We start from the raw sequence: 18979 nt of genomic DNA on the forward strand, positions 1-18979 counted from the left end.
CCAGAGAGAGTTGGGGGACAGGAGGGAGGGGAGTAAGAGATCAACCGAAGGACTTGTATGCATGCATATAAGCATAACTAATGGACATAAGACACTGGGGGGTAAGGGAGGGTAGGGGTTTGTCAAGGGGGGGGGGGGAAAGGATACTTATGTAATACCCTTTGTAATACTTTAAGAGAAAAATTAAAAAAAAAAAAAAAAAAATTCTAAAACTGAAAAAAAAAAAAAAAAAAAAAAAAAATTTGATGGCTTCAGAAAGTTTATGGCAGCTCCTTAAAAAAATTTAAACACAAAATTGCCACATGACCCAGCAATTCCACTTCTAGGTATTGACCCAAAATAACTGAAGGCACGAACTTGTAGACCAATGTTCATAGCATGATTATTCACAATAGACAAAAGGTAGAAAACCCAAAAGCCCATTGAAAAATGAACGGAGAGCCGAAACCGGTTTGGCTCAGAGCGTCGGCCTGCGGACTGAAAGGTCCCAGGTTCGATTCCGGTCAAGGGCATGTACCTGGGTTGCAGGCACATCCCCAGTAGATGTGCAGGAGGCAGCTGATCGATGTTTCTCTCTCATCGATGCTTCTAACTCTCTATCTCTCTCCCTTCCTCTCTGTAAAAAATCAATAAAATATATTTTTAAAAAAATGAACGTAGAAACAAAACATGGTATATAAATATAAAATAATATCATTCAGCCTTTAAAAGGATTGAAATTCTGACACAGGCACAAGGATAAACTTTGAAAACATCATGCTAAGTAAAATAAGCCAGACATAAAAGGACAAATATTGTATAAAGTACCTAGAACAGGGGTGGGCAACCCCTGGCACGCATGCCAAACATGGCACGCCAGTAACTTTTGCTAGCACTCGAAACCCTCTCTTATAATCTTCCATTTACAATTTTTTTCTTAATATCGACTTTTTTATTTTTCAGATAAATTCAGTGTAGGTGCATCTTAGATAAATAAATAATTTTACATAACATGTATACATTAAAAAATAAATATATTTTTCATCATCATATACTGTGTTTTTGTCGCTCAGATGAATTTTATTATTTCTTCAAGGTTCTTCACATATGTACATCTTAAGAGATATCAAGTAGGCGTAACATGTTCTCAAAAAATTAGGGTTGACACGCAGAAGAATTCTGAGTCAGAGATTTTGCTGGTTTTGGCACGCACTCACAAAAAGGTTGCCCACCCCTGACCTAGAATATGCAAAGTAGGATAGAGATACCAGGGGCTGGGAGGAAGGGAGATGAGGTATTGTTTATTTGTTTTTTATTTTTTTAAAATACATTTTATTTATTTTTTTAGAGAGAAGGGAGAGAAACAGAGAGTTACAAACACCGATCAGCTGCCTCCTGCACACCCCCTACTGGGGATGTGCCCGCAACCAAGGTACATGCCCTTGACCGGAATCGAACCTGGGACCCTTCACTCTGCAGGCCGACGCTATCCACTGAGCCAAACCAGTCAGGGCAGATGAGGTATTGTTTAATGGGTATACTGAACAACACTGTTTCTGCTTGGGATGATGGAAAAGTTCTGGAAATGGATAGTGATAATGGTTGCACAACACTATGAATATGCTTAATGCTACTGAATTGACAACTTAACCCATTGTACGCCATAAGCATCTGTAGACGCAAGCGGCAGACCTTCCCCACACGCCACGTGCATCTATAAAAAAAAAAAGTTTTCCCTAAGTGGCAGCCCTGAGATGAATGAATGAATTCCTGTTATGTTTAAAATCATTTGTTGCCAGAACCGGTTTGGCTCAGTGGATAGAGCGTCGGCCTGCGGACTGAAAGGTCCCAGGTTCGATTCCGGTCAAGGGCATGTACCTGGGTTGCGGGCACATCCCCAGTGGGGGATGTGCAGGAGGCAGCTGATCGATGTTTCTCTCTCATCGATGTTTCTAACTCTCTATCTCTCTCCCTTCCTCTCTGTAAAAAATCAATAAAATATATTTAAAAAAAAAAAAGAAAAAAAAAGAAAAAAAACTTTAAAAAAAATAAAAATAAAATAAAATCATTTGTTGTGAGAATTTTCAGCTGAAAATATTCAAGAACACCTGCACTGTGAGTAATATATTAATTTTTATAATATTCATTGCAAATTGATTTTTTACATTAAATTCAAAATATCGTGGCGTGTGGGGATGGTTTCCGTTTTAGACATGTGGCAATTAATTGGTTAAAAATGGCTAAAACAGACATTCGATGTTGTGTGTCTGTATATGCACATATTTAATGTATACAGCTTGATGAATTTGGAGATAAGTACACACCTGTGAAACCCTCACCACAATTAAAGCCATAAATATCTCCATTACCTCCAAAAGCTTGTAATATATATTTTACCACAATATAGCCGCCCGAAAAAGTTTGTGGAACATTTAATTCTGAAAGAAAAATACTTATATTTGTAAAAAGAACCCTCTGAGAATGAACACTTACCGCCAATTGAATTTACCATTACAGCTCTGAAATCCGTAATCAACATGATCATGCATGAATTCGGAGTGCACAGCTGTGTTCCACATTATCTGCAAAAAAAGTACCCAAAACAGTAGTACAGGAGTCCTGAGGGAAGACAGAAATCTCGAATGAAAGGTAACTTTGTAACAGCAGATGATAATAATACTGACCTTTAAATTAAAAATGAAACTACGTATTTTAAAAGAAAAAGTTCAGAAATATGACCAGATTTTATAGGGAGGCTTCTGAAATATTGGGGGAAATTACTTCTAGAGTTAAATTCCCTAGTTTATAAACTCTGAGAAGCAGGATATTATAAGGCTCAGGGTCCTTCCATTAACATTTATTATTGCTTAAATTCTCTTTTGTATATATACTTTTTTGTATATATCACTTTTTTTTTCTTAATTGATTTCAGAGAGGAAGGGAGAGGGAGAGATAGAAACATCAATGGTGATAGAGAATCATTGCTTGGCTGCCTCCTGCACACTCCACACTGGGGATCGAGCCCGCAACCCAGGTATGTGCCCTGACCAGGAATTGAACTGTGACCTCCTGGTTCATAGGTTGACACTCAATCACTGAGTCACGCAGGCCGGGCTTACCATCTCTTTTTAAGCTTCAGATTTCTTTAAGCCTTGACTTTTGTGATTAGCTCCAGGAAATGGAATTGCATCTGTAACTTTACAGTACAGTGATTTGGAAGGAAACTATTCGGTAACGATGAAGACTGAAAACTTTAAGAGAATGAATTCCTGTTATGTTTTCAGTAACTATAAACATGCCCTTGTAAGAACGTATGTGATCAGACACCTGGAACTCAAAGGTTCAATGCATCTCTTGCGGAATGTAGCCTACAAACTGCAGAAGCCTTTTAAATGCCAACTGATCCTCGTGATAACTGAATTCAAATTGGCATCCGGAACTCTTGAGGACAGCCAAACTACCATTTTTCTTGGCCAGACAAGTCTTAGTTCCACTTTTGATAAGCCTTAAGATTCCTTGTTTGCACCTTTCTCCCTTTATGCCTAAAGATGAATGAATTGATGACTACTAGATTCTGTTTCCTTTACTGAAGTGAAATTCATGTAATATAGAATGAACCATTTTAACTGCTAGATTATTTTTTTTAATGTTTTTATTGTTTTGTTTTTAGAGAGAGAGGAAAGGGAGGGGGAGAGAAAGAGAGAGAGAGAGAGAAACATCAATTAGTTGCCTCCCATATGCAACCCGACCATGGGTCAAATCCATAACCTAGGTATGTGCCCTGAATGGAAATTGAACCAGAGACCTTTCGGTGCACAGGGTGACACTCAACCAACTGAGCCACACTGGCCAGGGCTACTGCTAGAGTCTTTATCTTAAACAATGCATATGAAAAATTTATCAATACCACAAATAAATTAATGTTATTTTAAGACGCATCACTAAACCTCATATTATCCTGAGGTACCATATTTATTTATTTCCAGTTTATAGTTTGCACGGTGTTATAGCATCTAACCCTCTGGAGAGGGTGTCTCTGTCTGAACTGCATTTCCTTTTAGACCAGTGATGGCGAACCTTTTGAGCTTGGCGTGTCAGCATATTGAAAAACCCTAACTTAACTCTGGTGCCGGGTCACATATAGAAATTTTTTGATATTTGCAACCATAGTAAAACAAAGATGTATATTTTTGATATTTATTTTATATATTTAAATGCCATTTAACAAAGACAAATCAACCCAAAAAATGAGTTCGCATGTCACCTCTGACACGCGTGTCACCTCTGACACACGTGTCATAGGTTCGCCATCACTGTTTTAGACTGAGACCTGATCGGGGCAGCAGCAGGCCCATCCATCCAGTTCCTTCTCTGCTGCTGCTTCGCTCTACCCTGTGCGAGGGGCAGTTACTCTAGGCGCCAGCCTGCTCTACAGAACAAGAGGTAACTACCCACTGATCTTCAAGAATGCGAAAGCATTTTGAAATCAGTAGACCCCTACAAAAATATAAGGTCACTATCTGGTACATGTGATCAGAATAGAAGGGTAAGTGAAATATATGGGAATAAAATATTACAAATTCAGTCCACTATGCAGTATCAGTCCAGACGGTATTTTAAAATAATGAGGTAGCACCAATCAATAGCAGATTTACTACCATAACTGGTTTAAACTACATATAACTAATTTACATAATCCATATATCCATAATTGCATGATTCCAAGTAGAACAGATTCCAAAATCTAAGACAAACAGGAAAGAACATTTTTGAAGAAAAATGTCCCACAGAAAACAAGAAATTTTCCTAAGACAGAAAAAAAAACCCTCCCTATACTAGAAAACATATTACAGAAAACCTTTCTGGAATAAAACTCAGGCTGGTGTCACTGACGAGATTAGGGTATTTGCTAATTCAACATGTAATCTCAGCCCTGGTCGATATGGCTCAATTGGTTGGGCATCATCCCATGCACCAAAGAGGTCACAGGTTGGATTCCTGGTCAGGGCACATGCCTGGGTTGTGGGCTGGATCCCCAGTAGGAGCTGTGCAGGAGGCAGCCAATCCATCGATGTATGTTTTTCTTTCTCTCTCCCTCTACCTTCCTCTCTCTCTAAAAATCAAAAACAAAATTTCTAAAAAATAATAATAATAGATAAAATGTAATCTCAGTAACAAAATGTTGTAAGTTTAGGATTATAACATGTTTTAAAATTGCATTCAAATGTGGAATAAAATAATTAGCAAGTATAAGCAAGAGTCAGCTTTGGAAATCAGAGCTGTCATTTTTTCCTTTGTCACAGGTAAGGATGAGTTCATTCAAGGTAACCTGCACTGTAGCTACTAGCACCAACGATAACTACAGTGGTAAAGAGAATCCATGAGGCTACAGAATGGAAAACTTAAGAAACTTTCACTCAAGAATTTGGTTTGCCAGCTGGGTCTCCATATTGAGAAAAAGCTAACCTGTCCTAATTACTAAACCCAGATATAATCTCACTCACACTAAACTGATAAATCAATATTATCATTTTATAAAACAATTTCTTTTGATGTCAGATAATCAATTCACTCCTGAGTAAGTCAATATACTTGAATTTCTGGAATAGCAAAGACGGGGCTAGGACCCAAGTACACAGTAACTCCATCAATAGGCTACTTACCATAAAGGTATCCAAATACTAAGAAATGCCATTGCCCTGGCTGGTGGGCTCAGTGTTCAGAGCTTTGGCCCACATACCAGAAGGGTTTTGGGTCTGATCACTGGCCCTGGTTGGGGCATACGTGGGAGGCAACCAATTGATGTGTCTCTCTCACATTGATGTTTGTCTCTCTCTCTCTCTCTCTCTCTCCCTCCCCCCCCCCCACCCCTCCTTTCCATTCTCTCTCAGAAAAGCAATGGAAAAAATATCCTCGGGTGAGGATTAACAAAAAATAAAAACAAATAAAAAGAAGTGCCATCAAGTAACTTGAGAAATCAATCTTAGAGTTGACATAAGATACCCAAAGTCACGTGATTCATGATTTTAATATGGGCGATGTACAGAGAAATCGATTTCTGTGCTTAAAAACAAAAACTCACACCAACAAAATGAAACAAACAAAAATACCTGACAATCCTGACATGTCTTTCCAGGAGAAAAACTTCTATTTTCCCTGGGACAAAACTAATTCAGAGATGCACTGGGGCAGGTGAAAGACCAGATGGCTTGAGGCAAACACCCCACCTCTGCACCGTCACCCCATGATTCCAGGCAGTTAACTAGAGCCATGTGTGGGAGGAGCACCCATCCACCACCATCAGCCACTTGGTCTTGGTCAGATCAGCACTTGGGCTGAGAGTTGGGTATAAACTTTTTATTTCCTGGCTGGATCTCCCTAAGAAAAAGTTACCTTATGCAGATGAATACTGCGTTTCTTTTATGCCATGATTATGTATGTTTTGTTGGTCACTGTTCCTTATGAAGTTTGATAGTAGACACTGTGTTCCATTCCTGGTTACCTCCCCCCTGTGCCCCCACAGGAATTTTTTTACTTTGTCACCCTGTGGTGAACACTTACTACGTGGCAAGGTCCAGGAGGAATTTCATTTGCATGCAAGATGCAGTTAGTGTCCAGGAACTCATTGTTTCTGTGGTTATCTGCCCAGGAGCCCCTCCCTCCCCCAGGCTCCCCTGCAGGGATAGCTCAACCCTGGCCAAGACAACCTAAAGCAATCTGCAGAGACAGTGCTGGGTGGGACATAGTCCGAGAGCCATCAGGTGGCCATGAGGCAGGGGGGTTACTGTTGCTTGTACGCCCAGGATATCAGAATGGAAAGATGGAAAGAAGCCAGGGTGCTTTCAGATTTCCTTAAGTACTAAGCCAATCTCAGAAAGTGCCTCTCTCCGGGCTTCTTGTTTTTCCTCCAGGTTTCTTAGTAAGTGATATTAAAAAACAAAACAAACACTAGCTTATTGTTTAAGCCACTATTTGTTGGTTTCTCAGTTATTTTTTGCAGAAAGAATTTTCACTGAAACATTTGGAAATAACCTTATCCTGATCATGATTTACCAAACATGTAAAAGGAGGGTGGAAGGAATAAGAAATAAAAATTCTACCTTTTTGGGGAGGGTGGAAAGAAGGGGTAAGAGATCAACCAAAGGACTTGTATGCATGCATCTAAGCATAACCAATGGACACAGACAGGAGGCGGGTGAGGGCATGTGCTGGGGGGTGGGCGCGGGCAGGGAGAGGTCAATGGGGCAAAACGAAGACATATGTAATACTTCCAACAATAAAGAATTTTTAAAAAAATTTTACCTTTTTGGGGACACATCCGACATTCACCTAGGAAAAAAATTAAAAGGACATATTTTAATAATATTAAACTCAATATAAAACAAACCTGCAAGAAATGAACCCCAAGCATCAGCCTAGGAGACTTACTTGAGTTCGAAGTCTTAATCTACAATTATTTAATTTTTTCCAGTATAGAGCATATGAACATTACTTTTCATATGTCATGAGGGAGAGAATTTTACTCATCAGCATTTTTTCAAGAAAAGCAGAAGGGGGTGGAGGGGAACAATTCCATTTGCAAGCGCCATGCACTCAGCGACAGTACAGGTCAGGAGATGGCAGGAGCCTGGCTTGCACAGAATCCAGAGGGAAGCAGAAGAGAAATACGTAGGTCGGAAGTGTCTAGGACAGCTGAATAATCTCCGCAGCTGTCCTAGAGGATTTCTGGGCCCCTGGAGTATCATGGGTAAAACACCCGGACTGTCCCCTTTGAGAAAACCTCTGGTGGAAATCTACATTATTTTTCAGGACCAAAGGATGATAATCAAGCATTAAGGGTCATCTATGCTATTAAGTCTTACATACTTACTAGAAACAGATCATAAATTTGATTCTCAGAATTCTAGCAGCCAACACACAAGGAAAAGCACAAATGCGTGTAAGATTTCTGGTAAAAAAACAAAACAAAAAACTAATTGTTTAAGAAAATAGCTATTCATGTCCATTAGACGAGAGATAAGTTACTCCCAAGGGTTCTTGTAAACAAGCTGTGATATATGCTTACACACAAACTTTTGTTTATATCTGTGTACTTCCTTTTGATCACATCCTAAAAGTAATAACTTTTTTTTTTTAACCTGGGTTAAGAACAAGATTGATTAAAACTGCCTTGAGCCGAAACCGGTTTGGCTCAGTGGATAGAGCGTCGGCCTGCGGACTGAGGGGTCCCAGGTTCGATTCCGGTCAAGGGCATGTACTTGGGTTGCGGGCACATCCCCAGTAGGAGATGTGCAGGAGGCAGCTGATCGATGTTTCTCTCTCATCGATGTTTCTAACTCTCTATCCCTCTCCCTTCCTCTCTGTAAAAAATCAATAAAATATATTTTTAAAAAAACAACAAAACAAAACAACAAAAACTGCCTTGAAAGCCATTTTGTTTTTCAGGATTGTTTGCAACAGGGTACTTGATGCAAAGTCCCAACAAATCAGCCTACATGAATACAAACAATTGACTGTGCAAACTGTTTCTCAGGCTTCTTCAAAGCCCCCCCTCTCCTGCCAGCCTCTCCAGCAGAGTGGCACTATGACCAAGAAAGGCCTTTGTTAGGTATAAACTTCCAGTTATGAGCTAAGTAAGTCCTGGGGATGTGGTGTACAGCATGGTGACTCTACTAAAAAATACAATATTGTGTATTTGGAATTGCTAAGAGTATAGACCAGTGATGGTGAACCTTTTGAGCTCGGCATGTCAGTATTTTGAAAAACCCTAACTTAACTCTGGTGCCATGTCACATATAGAAATTTTTTTATATTTGCAACCATAGTAAAACAAAGATTTATATTTTTGATATTTATTTTATATATTTAAATACCATTTAACAAAGAAAAATCAACCAAAAAAATGAGTTCGTGTGTCAGAGGTGTCATTAGTGTCATAGGTTCGCCATCACTGGTATAGACAGTGAAGTTCTCATCACAGGAAAAAAAATTTTGTGACTGCATATGGTGATGGATGTTAACTAGCCTTGTGATTATTTTGCAATATACCGAATCATTATGCTGTACACCTGAAACTAATATAAGGCTATATGACAATTATAGCTCAATTAAAAAAAAAACAAAACCCTGATCAGGTAGCACAACTGGTAGAGCATTGTCCCAATATGCCAAGGTGGCAGGTTTGATCCCTGGTCAGGACACATAACAAGAATCAACCAGTGCGGGGGTGGAGGGGTGGGGGTGGGGAGAATCAACTAGTGAATGCATAAATAAGTGGAACAAATTGATGTTTCTCTCTCTCTCATCTTTTCTCTAAAATCGATAAATAAATTTTCAAAAATTTAAAAAAAAATTTAAAAAAGCGGTTTTTGTCCTGGTGATCAACTCTTACCACCTAAGTCTATTTGGGGAGCACTGCACACCTTTCCCATGTGAATCTGGCTACTCTTTATTGCAGACTCAGTACATTCAGCAAGAATACCTGGACATGTTCCCACAGGCCCCGGGGCAAAGGGTGACAGTACATCACAAAGAACTCTTCCTCAAGCGGACTCCTCCCACGTCTGTGTAGGTGGAGAACTGAACCGCAAAGACAAAGCTCCCAGGAGGCTCTAATTCACCTTGACTTCGGGCACTCCTTGCACTTCTCCACGGTACACTTTGATCATGAGAAAAGCATTACATTTAGCTTTTGGGAGACTCCAAAAACTGAATTCAGATATCGTCTCATGTATTTTTCTGCCTTCAGAAATGACTTAATTAATCACAGTGGGCAACTAGAGATTATCTGTAATTGAATTCTAAGGAAAAAAATTGATGATTTCTTTCAGTTTCCTACTTTTTACATCTAACCTAACACTCTACTACAACTTTTTTTTTTGCCTGATCCAGAAAAATAAATATTAATTTAAGAGCGAAATCATGTTATTAGAAAACTAATGTCTTGTTGACGTAGCAGTGGTTGGCAAACTCATTAGTCAACAGTACAACGATTGAAATTTCTTTTGAGAGCCAAATTTTTTAAACTTAAACTATATAGGTAGGTACATTGTTATTAACTTAATTAGGGTACTCCTAAGGCTTAGGAAGAGCCACACTCAAGGGGCCAAAGAGCCACATGTGGCTCTCGAACCGCAGTTTGCCGACCACTGATAGTGTATCCAGTAGAAGTTTAGCAGCAGTTCTGGCCTGTGTGAACTAAAGGGAATCAGAACACGCCACCCCAAAATATGCCACTTTGGAATAAGGATTATTTTGAGCTGAAGACAAGAAACAGTCAACAAGAAGGAACTCTTTGCCCTCCTCCTTTCTGCTTAAAATCAGGGCATAGATTTCCCTGTGTAATGGTGCCCCCCATTCCTCTCCTGAACCAGAAAGAGAACAACCCTTATCAGTGGAGATGAAAGGATAGCAGAGATGAATCTGCACTAAAAAAACATTAATAAAGGAACCCTTATCTTCCATTAGTTTCCCCCATACATTTGTCTTCCCATAATTTACCCCTCTCAGAAGCCCCAATCCCCCCTTTCCTTTGTCTAGTCTCTTCTCCACAACTTATTACCCTCTGTTAAGTTGGTATTAAGCTCAGAGGCCTAACTACTTTCTTATGTTTTCCCCTACTTCTTTTCTATAATGCTCAATGGGCATATGAAATAGACCTTTTCTCCTGTTCATCTATTATCAGTTTAATTTGTAGGTCCCAGTTACTGAACCTAAGAGGGTAGAGGAAATATTTTCCCTCCCCTACAGAACACAACATGGGACAGTCATTTCATATCTGAGCTTCTTAACAGCTTAAAGTAATAAATTCTATCAAAGAACAGTGAACTCTTCCCATACACCAACACATCAGTCATCTTGAAAATACAGGTGTCTTACTGGATATATGGAGGGGAGGAGGATGGGACATTTTATAAAGTATATGATTGTCTAACGACTATGCTGCACACCTAAAACTAACACAAAATAATATTAAATATGAATTGTAATTGAAAAATTTTAAAAAATTCACAAAACAAAAATTAAATTTAAAAGTTGAGCTTATAGTAAAAAAAAGAAAGAAAATAAAGGTCTCCTTCCTGAAAGGTTCTACTCTACTCCATCATATCACAGAAAGAACAAAAGGCCTCTGGCAGAGGAAGACTGAAGAGGAGCCAGAAAATCTCATCATATAGACACCCTGGAAAGCATCTAAGCTGGTTTCCTTGGAAGCATGAAATTAGGAAACTATGCAATGAATGACTCTAGGACCAAATTCATTATCTGACTCCCATAATTATAAAGGATTCACCAGATTCATTCTTAAAAAAAAAAAAAGTTTTTGTTATTTTAGAGAGAGAGAAAGGGTGAGGGGGAGAGAGAAACATCGATGAGAGGGAGAAATATCAATAGCAGCCTCCTGCACACCCATCGGCTTCCCTCCAGACCTACTAAATCAGGAACTCTGGGGTAGAGACCCATACGATAGACCTTTAATCAAGTGTTTTCAGAGTAAATGATGTCTGGTTCCTAAGAAGTAAGAGTTAAGAAATTTCCTCCTCTGTAATTGAGAACAATGCTTGAAAATGTTCATCAAGTCATAATGACACCAACAAATTACACCAAAGCCATGGCTTCTGGTGGCTGGGCTGCCAATTCCACAGGTTATGCTCTGTGTGGTTTGTTTCCAACAGAATCTTAACTGACGCTCAATTTGCTTGTCGGTAAAGTGAGGGTCCTGGACTAAATGCCTGTAAGAATCTGTGCGAGTCCAATCTTAACGACATGAAAACAACAGGGCCCATGTAATGTTTCATAAAGCTAAAAAAGTATTCAATTGAAAGGGCTATCCTTTCCTTGAAATTATAATCTTGCTTCCCGGTGGGGGACGTGCAGGAGACAGCCAGATTGATGTTTCTCTCTCTCCCCCTCTCTCTAAAATAAATAAGTAAAAAAATATATATTTTAAAAAACTTTCTTGATAAAAATGATAGTGATAGGCCCTCCCACCATGTGAGAACACAGGAGAGAGGGCCATCGATGAGTCAGGAAGTTGATACCTTTTTTTTTTTTTTTCCAAATTAAATCTTTACTGCCTATTCTTTTTTTGTTTGTTTTTTTAATGTTTTTATGGAAAGGGGGAGGAGAGCGAGAAAGCTAGAGCAAAAGAGAGAGAGAGAGAAGAGAGAGAAACATCAACTGATTGCTTCCCATAGGTGCCCTGACTGGTATCGAACCCACGATCCTTTGGTGCACAGGCCAAAGCTCCAACTAACTGACCCCCCCCTGGCTAGGGCTCTGCTGGCACCTTGATCTTGGACTTGCAAGTCTGCAGAACTAAATGTTTATAAGACAAAAGACAAAAAATGATAGTGATATAATTTTTAACAGTAAATACTCTAAAAAATGTAAGTAAAAAAAAAAAACATTTTAGGTCAGCAAGCGTATGTGAGTACTTCCATTTTTAAAACAACTATGGTCAGACTGGATCAGGGACTCTCTAAAGTCCCTTCCAGCTCTATCACTCCGTGAATCTACTAAGTTTTTTTGGAGAAGCATGAAACAAACCCCTAAAAACAAAACCTTGGATTTTTAAAAATTTGTTACAAAACTACTGCATGGAAAATATAGAAACTACAGATAACGACAATGTTTAGTAAAAAGTGTATTTTATTTAGGAAAAAACTGGTTGGAGAGTCAATTAGTAAAGAAAATTCTATTTGCCTACCACAAAACCACTGGTATGGCACTCTCCTACTCAAACCCTCCCACAGTTCACAGGGCTTCTGAGACAGGTGAGTAAGCCAGGACAAGTGGAATAAGGAAACTGAGACAGACAGTTAAACGGCCAATAGTTTAGCATCCAGTAAATTGCAAAACCCTTCCTTCCCTAACCAAGAACACTTAAGAGCAAACGGTTTAAGGAAGATGATGTGAAGATGGCAGCAGAGGTAGGAGTAATACAAGGTCAGAAACCAAGGAATGTGGGAAGCCTCTAGAAGCTGGAAAAAGCTGGGAAATGGCCTCTTCCCTAGAACCACCAGGAAGAACAAGCCTTTGATTTTATCTGGGCAAGAGCCATTTGGACTTTGGACTTTGGACTTCCGGAACGAAATCACACCATCCTCAAAGCCTCACCCACCTGGTCTGGGCCAAGTAACTGACTCACCACAGCATCTAATCATACTGGGACCTTGAAAAGGAGAACAGGCAAGGACCTCAGGAGCACCCCCAAAGGCACACTTACAGTATCATTTTTTTAAATGGCCTTTTCTTTCTTTCTTTAAATATATTTTGATTGATTTCAGAGAGGAAGGGAGAGGGAGAGAGAGATAGAAACATCAATGATGAGAAAGAATCATTGATCAGCTGCCTCCTGCACGCCCCTACTGGGGATCAAGCCCACAACCTGGGCATATGCCCTTAACTGGAATCAAACCCCGGACCCTTCAGTCCAAAGGCTGATGCTCTATCCACTGAGCCAAACCAGTGAGGGCCTTGTAGTATCATTTATATGTAGGTGCAATATGGAACTGCTTAACATTTTCCTTTGATTTCCTGATTAGCGGGAATGGTTTCTAAATTAGAGAGTGTATGGGGGGTGGGGGTGGGGGAGCGTAAATGGTTTATACTTCTCCTCCACAACCAGGGGTGTAAATGGCTTAAATCACCCTATTCAGGGAGATAGATAACAGAAATACAATTAGTGCCATCTGTACCAACAACACCTAAGGATGGATGAAGTCAGGGGAATAAATCTCATTTTGGTGTATCAGCATAAAGCTGATGAATATTCTATTGAGATCCTCCCCTAAAATACCTCCCTTTAGCCCTAACTGGTTTGGCTCAGTGGATAGAGCGTCAGCCTGCGGACTCAAGGGTCCCAGGTTCGATTTCAGTCAAGGACATGTACCTTGGTTCCAGGCACATACCCAGTGGGGAGTGTGCAGGAGGCAGCTGATTGATGTTTCTCTCTCACTGATGTTTCTAACTCTCTATCCCTCTCCTTTCCTCTCTGTAAAAAAAATCAATAAAATATATTTTTAAAATAAATAAGTAAATAAAATACCTCCCTTTAGAGAACAGATGAGAACCCAGGAGACAAAGATCCAGAGCTGGCTCTCTCTGGAGCATGCCCATGCCTTTCTTCCCTTTCAGGCAAACATCTTTACTTTTCTCTCCTGAGCTTTTTTTTTTTTAAATTTCAGAGAGGAAGAGTTAGGGAGAGAGAGAGAGAAACATCAAAGAGAGAGAATCAATGATCAGCTGCCTCTTGCATGCCCCACGCTGGGGATGGAGCCAGCAACCCGGGCATGTGCCCTGACCAGGAGGTGACCTCCTGGTTCACAGGTCAATGCTCAAGCACGGAGCCATGCCGGCCAGGCTTCTCTCCTGAACTCTTAAGAGTCCCCACCATACTTGCAACTGGGGAACAATGAGCAGCCTGTCCCGGGCTTACATCCCGAACCTGTGTCTAAGGCCCCATTTTCTCTAACCTTTCAGTGAGCTAACAGCAGCCTTGCACTGCTTCACTTCTTTCCTATAACGTTTCTAGAGAGCCAAAGCAGAGCCCCGCCTAGGCGCTCCCCTGTTGCTTCTTCTATCCTAAGCCCTTCCTTGTTTCACTGTCCCCAGCTTTAATAAACATACTCTCAAAATCACCTAGACTTGTCTTGTGAAATCTTTCCTGCATGAAGTCAAGAACCCACACACTAGCAGCCCGCACCAGGCAGACCTGTTCCAGGCCCCATCCTTTTCCGGTTACACTTCCAGAAACTTTACTTAAAAAAAAAATTAAAAAAAAAAAAAAAAATATATATATATATATATATATATATATATATATATATATTGATTTGAGAGAGAGAGGAAAGGAAACATGGAATCGTTGCTCTGCTTACGTATGGTTGATTCTTGTATGTGTCTGGACCCGGAATTGAACCCACAGCCTGGGGGTATCAGATGATGCTCTAACCAACTGAGCTACCCAGCCAGGGCACACCAAAAATCCACATTTTTTACCACTGCCATTACCCATTAGCTTCCCATCTTTTCAACTAGAGACACCCTCTGCTCCAGTTAAATTCGATTATACAACATTCACTGGCTCTAGGCCTTTGCCCTTACTCTACCCTCACAAAAAATATTCATCCAAATATTCATCTGTTCAAGTTCAGAGAGATACTATCTCCTCACAAAACCACCCCATGTTGCCCAGGCAGAAATGATTAATTATAACTCTTCTCTCAACCGCTGTAATTTGTTATTACTGGAGCAATTAATATAGTCCGCCTCACTTTGGGGTTGACTATCTACCCTTTGTTCCCCAACTATATTGCAAATTCCTTCATGGAAGGGACCTTTGTCTACAAATATTTGTATCTACCAGTTTCTCAGGAATAAGGTGTCAAGGTGCAAGTTGATAATTAACAGGGATTTTTTTTTCCTTTTCTCATTCCCACTTTTCTCTCAGCCAGCCCCCTTCAAATACTTAGCACTTAGAATTCAAAACAATGAAGACATGAACAAATGAAATAATGTGCTTCAGAAAGCCTTAAGTTTCCCTACACCTGCTTGGAAATTCCTGCACGTAAGAAGCTTATTTTTGCAACTGAGGATAACCCAGATATCTGGAATCTGAACTCCTGTCTTATCCATGGGTTATATCTTCTCTCATATTCAACACATACCAACACCCTTCCTTGTACAAAAGCCAGTTTGAAAATGTTAAGTTGGGGATTTCCCCAAAACATCAACGCTTACAGCAGTGGTTCTCAACCTTCTGGCCCTTTAAATACAGTCCCTCATGTTGTGACCCAACCATAAAATTATTTTCGTTGCTACTTCATAACTGTAATGTTGTTACTGTTATGGATCGTACTGTAAATATCTGATATGCAGGATGGTCTTAGGCGACCCCTGTGAAAGGGTCGTTCGACCGCCAAAGGGGTCGCGACCCACAGGTTGAGAACCGCTGGCTTACAGGAAAATAAAAGTTGCTGAAATAGGAGATAAGAAAGGCCAGGCGATCTACATGAAAGCAGTAATGTGCTGACTGTCCGGAGCTGTCCTTGGTTCACTCTCAGAGGCAGTTTATCTCTTAGTGTGTTCACATTACTAACAGGAACCTAAAAATGGGTCAGCCCCTTTTTGATTAATTCCAATAGAACCAGACATTGACGAGGAACACCACAAGCTGACTGTGCCATAAATAAGGAAGGAGAAAAGTAATGGGGTACAAAAATGAGCAGTTATCAAGTTGTCCAGGGGGCCTCTTAGTGGCAACCCTTCAATCTGCTTTCTGCATAGACAGACTTCCGCTAATTCAGTTTCTCAGGAATAAGGTGTCAAGGTGCAAGTTGATAATTAACAGGGATTTTTTTTTCCTTTTCTCATTCCCACTTTCATTTTGAACTTGGAAAATGAGGACTGGACAAAGGAGTCGGCCCTTTCATAGCTGTCAATATTGAGTTTCATTCATTTCACACACATTTATTGAGTAAGGTATTTTGTTAAGATGATAAGAGGTGCACAAACACAGGAACCCATCCCTGTCCTTAAGGGGTTCCCAACTTAGTACAACTTAAACATCAGTGTCCAAAGGAACTTCAGAGAACCCATCCCCAATCCCAGGTTAATCTTGGAGACATTTTAATAGTAACAGCAAGTACCTCACCCAGTCAAGTCTTGTGATAGAAAGAGCCACACCAATCACTTGGGAACAAAACTTTTTAAAAATGATGAACAGTTTCTTAATTGCAGAATTTACAACCCTCTTTTTTGGGGTTAGTTTTAAAATCCCCGGGGCCCCCAAAAGACAAAAAAAGCACAAGGTCTGAGAATTCATTTACTAGTAAATCCTACATCGAGGTAACCTGTGGTCAGTGGTTCTCGGCCTTGGCTGAAATTAGGAATCACCTACGGAGCTTCTAAAAACCCTCAGGACCAGGCTGCACCTCAGACCAATGAAATCAGAGGCCATGGGAGCGGAACCCAGGAAGAATTTTTTCAGCTCCTCCGGTGATTTGAATGTGCAGCCACGGGTGAGAACCACCGCTGCAAACCACTCTGCCCTTGAAATGGGCGAGGACCAGGAACTTCATTGCTCAAGGACAATACACCCCTTCTCCCCCTCCTCCCATACACACGGGCCAGCTGCCATGTTTCCAGATGCAGTTTTATGTTGCATGGATCTGGCGAGGAGCTCCAGCGTGGAACACAATACTCGTCCACCCAGAGGAACGAGGATGTAGGAAAGCTACGTTTGCTTTAACCACTACGGCTGCCGCTGATTTTGCACCTGGGCCGGGACCGACGCAGGTTTGGTTTGGGGGTGGGGGGTGGGGTCGCCAGGATGCCCCTTTACACTTTTTTTTTTTTTCATTTAAACCAGTTGGGATCCTGGCCTCGGCAGCGGGTGGGAAAGCGGAAAGCACAGCGCCGGGTGCCCCGCCTGGGGGCCCGGAGGAACGGATCGATCCGCAGCAGGAAAGAGCGCAGACCGCTCCCGCAGAAGCGAAGAGGAAACGGGGCTGCAGCAGCGACGGGGGTGCGGGGCCCGGTACTCACGCAAGTGCCGCCCAGCTTGTGGCTCTCCACCAAGGCGACCCTGGCGCCCAGCTCGGCCGCCCGGCGCGCGCTGGCCAGCCCGCCCGAGCCGCCGCCGATCACCAGGTAGTCGTAGGCCCGGGTGCCGGGCGGCGGGCCCTGCGGCTGCGGCTCCTGCCTGCACGCCATGGCGCGGGCCAAGCAGCGGGAAACGGCGGGGGCGCGCGGAGAGCCGGCGAGGGCGCGCGCCGCCCGCTGCCAGCTCGGCCACTCGCTGGTGCGCAGGGCCCGGGGCCGCAGGGCCATGCGCGCGGAAGTGCGCGGAGGGTGCGGCCCTGGGGCCGGCCCCCGGGAAGGAGGGGGCGCGGGCCCCGGGCAAGGGTGACCTCGGGGTGACTAAGCACCTGACCGGGGTGCGCGGGGGGAGGGGAAAGAGGAGGGTGCAGGGCGGGGCGTGAGTCTCCGGGCCGCGGTTCCGTGACACTGGGATAGGCGGGCGCGAAGGGCCGGCCCCACCCCAGCCCGTTCACCTGCGTGCGAACCACCAGCCCTACCCAAAGTGGGGAGCTTGGGTGGTGGCATGATCGCTCTGCTTCCTTATGCGCCCCAGCACCTGAGGCCCCGTACCCGAGGGGCGTCAACCGGAGGTAGGTTTCTGGAGGCCGGTGGGGCGAGAAAGGATGGACGCCCTCTTTCTTTTCATCCGCCTTTGGAGAGTTCCCTCCACCATTGTGGAGGCCGGTGTTAGTTTTGGAAACATCGGAATAACGAGTTTCGTGATTGTGGAAACCAGGGTCGACTGCCCTGATTTAATCATCAATTGATTACTTCTAACTAAATTCAGCCGAGAAGCAGGAAGAGCTGTCTGAATCTCTGTAGGAAATACATCTCCAGGGTAGGTGCCCTCCCAGCCGTATCACACGTTATAAAACCCAGGATTGAAAAGCATGGATAGCCCTGGCCAGTGTGGCTCAGTTGGCTGAGCATCGTTCCATGTAGGGAAAGGTCGCCAGTTTGACTCCCAGTCAGGGCACATGCCCAGGTCCATCCCTGTGGATGTTTCTCTCCCTCTCCAATCAATTAAAAAATATATATATTTTTAAAGGGTATGTAAACAAACCTTATAAAGCCTTTACTAATTTACTGCCAAAGCCCAAACTTTTGTTTAGATTCCTCACCAGCAAATACCACCCCTTGCTTTAGATTCCTTGCTAATGAACACTTTTTGTCCTGTCAATTTCTCATAAGTTTCTTTGTCAGAAAAAGTATAAAAGGGTGCCCAGTTCATGTCTTCGAACCTTATTTTATGTTCTGAGCATCATATTGTCATTCTCCTGTGCACATGTATTGGTTTTTTTTTCCTGTTGAGCTAGTGTTGTGTCAACTTTATTATTTTCTAAGTAGTCCAACCAGAAGAACTAAAGAACGGTAGAGTGAGGGAATTCCCCCACTCCCAACATGATCTACAGATGAA

At 42.0% G+C, this 18979-nt stretch overlaps 1 protein-coding gene across 1 annotated transcript in view; it reads right to left on the minus strand.

Annotated features, from left to right (window-relative positions):
• GSR (glutathione-disulfide reductase) overlaps positions 1-17826 on the minus strand; it is a 37746-nt gene extending 19920 nt beyond the window's left edge. Inside the window, exons 1-3 of the mRNA XM_070408348.1 lie at positions 17527-17826; positions 7282-7308; positions 2473-2561 (exon numbers count right to left, since the gene is read on the minus strand). Coding sequence (XP_070264449.1) covers positions 2473-2561; positions 7282-7308; positions 17527-17811 — 401 coding nt within the window. The 5' untranslated portion in view covers positions 17812-17826. The remainder of the gene's footprint in view (positions 1-2472; positions 2562-7281; positions 7309-17526) is intronic.
• Positions 17827-18979: the final 1153 nt, after the last annotated feature.

Source organism: Myotis yumanensis, unplaced genomic scaffold (assembly GCF_028538775.1).
Source record: "Myotis yumanensis isolate MYYU_CA2020_CCGP unplaced genomic scaffold, mMyoYum1.0.hap1 SCAF_3, whole genome shotgun sequence".
Classification (NCBI taxonomy): domain Eukaryota; kingdom Metazoa; phylum Chordata; class Mammalia; order Chiroptera; family Vespertilionidae; genus Myotis; species Myotis yumanensis.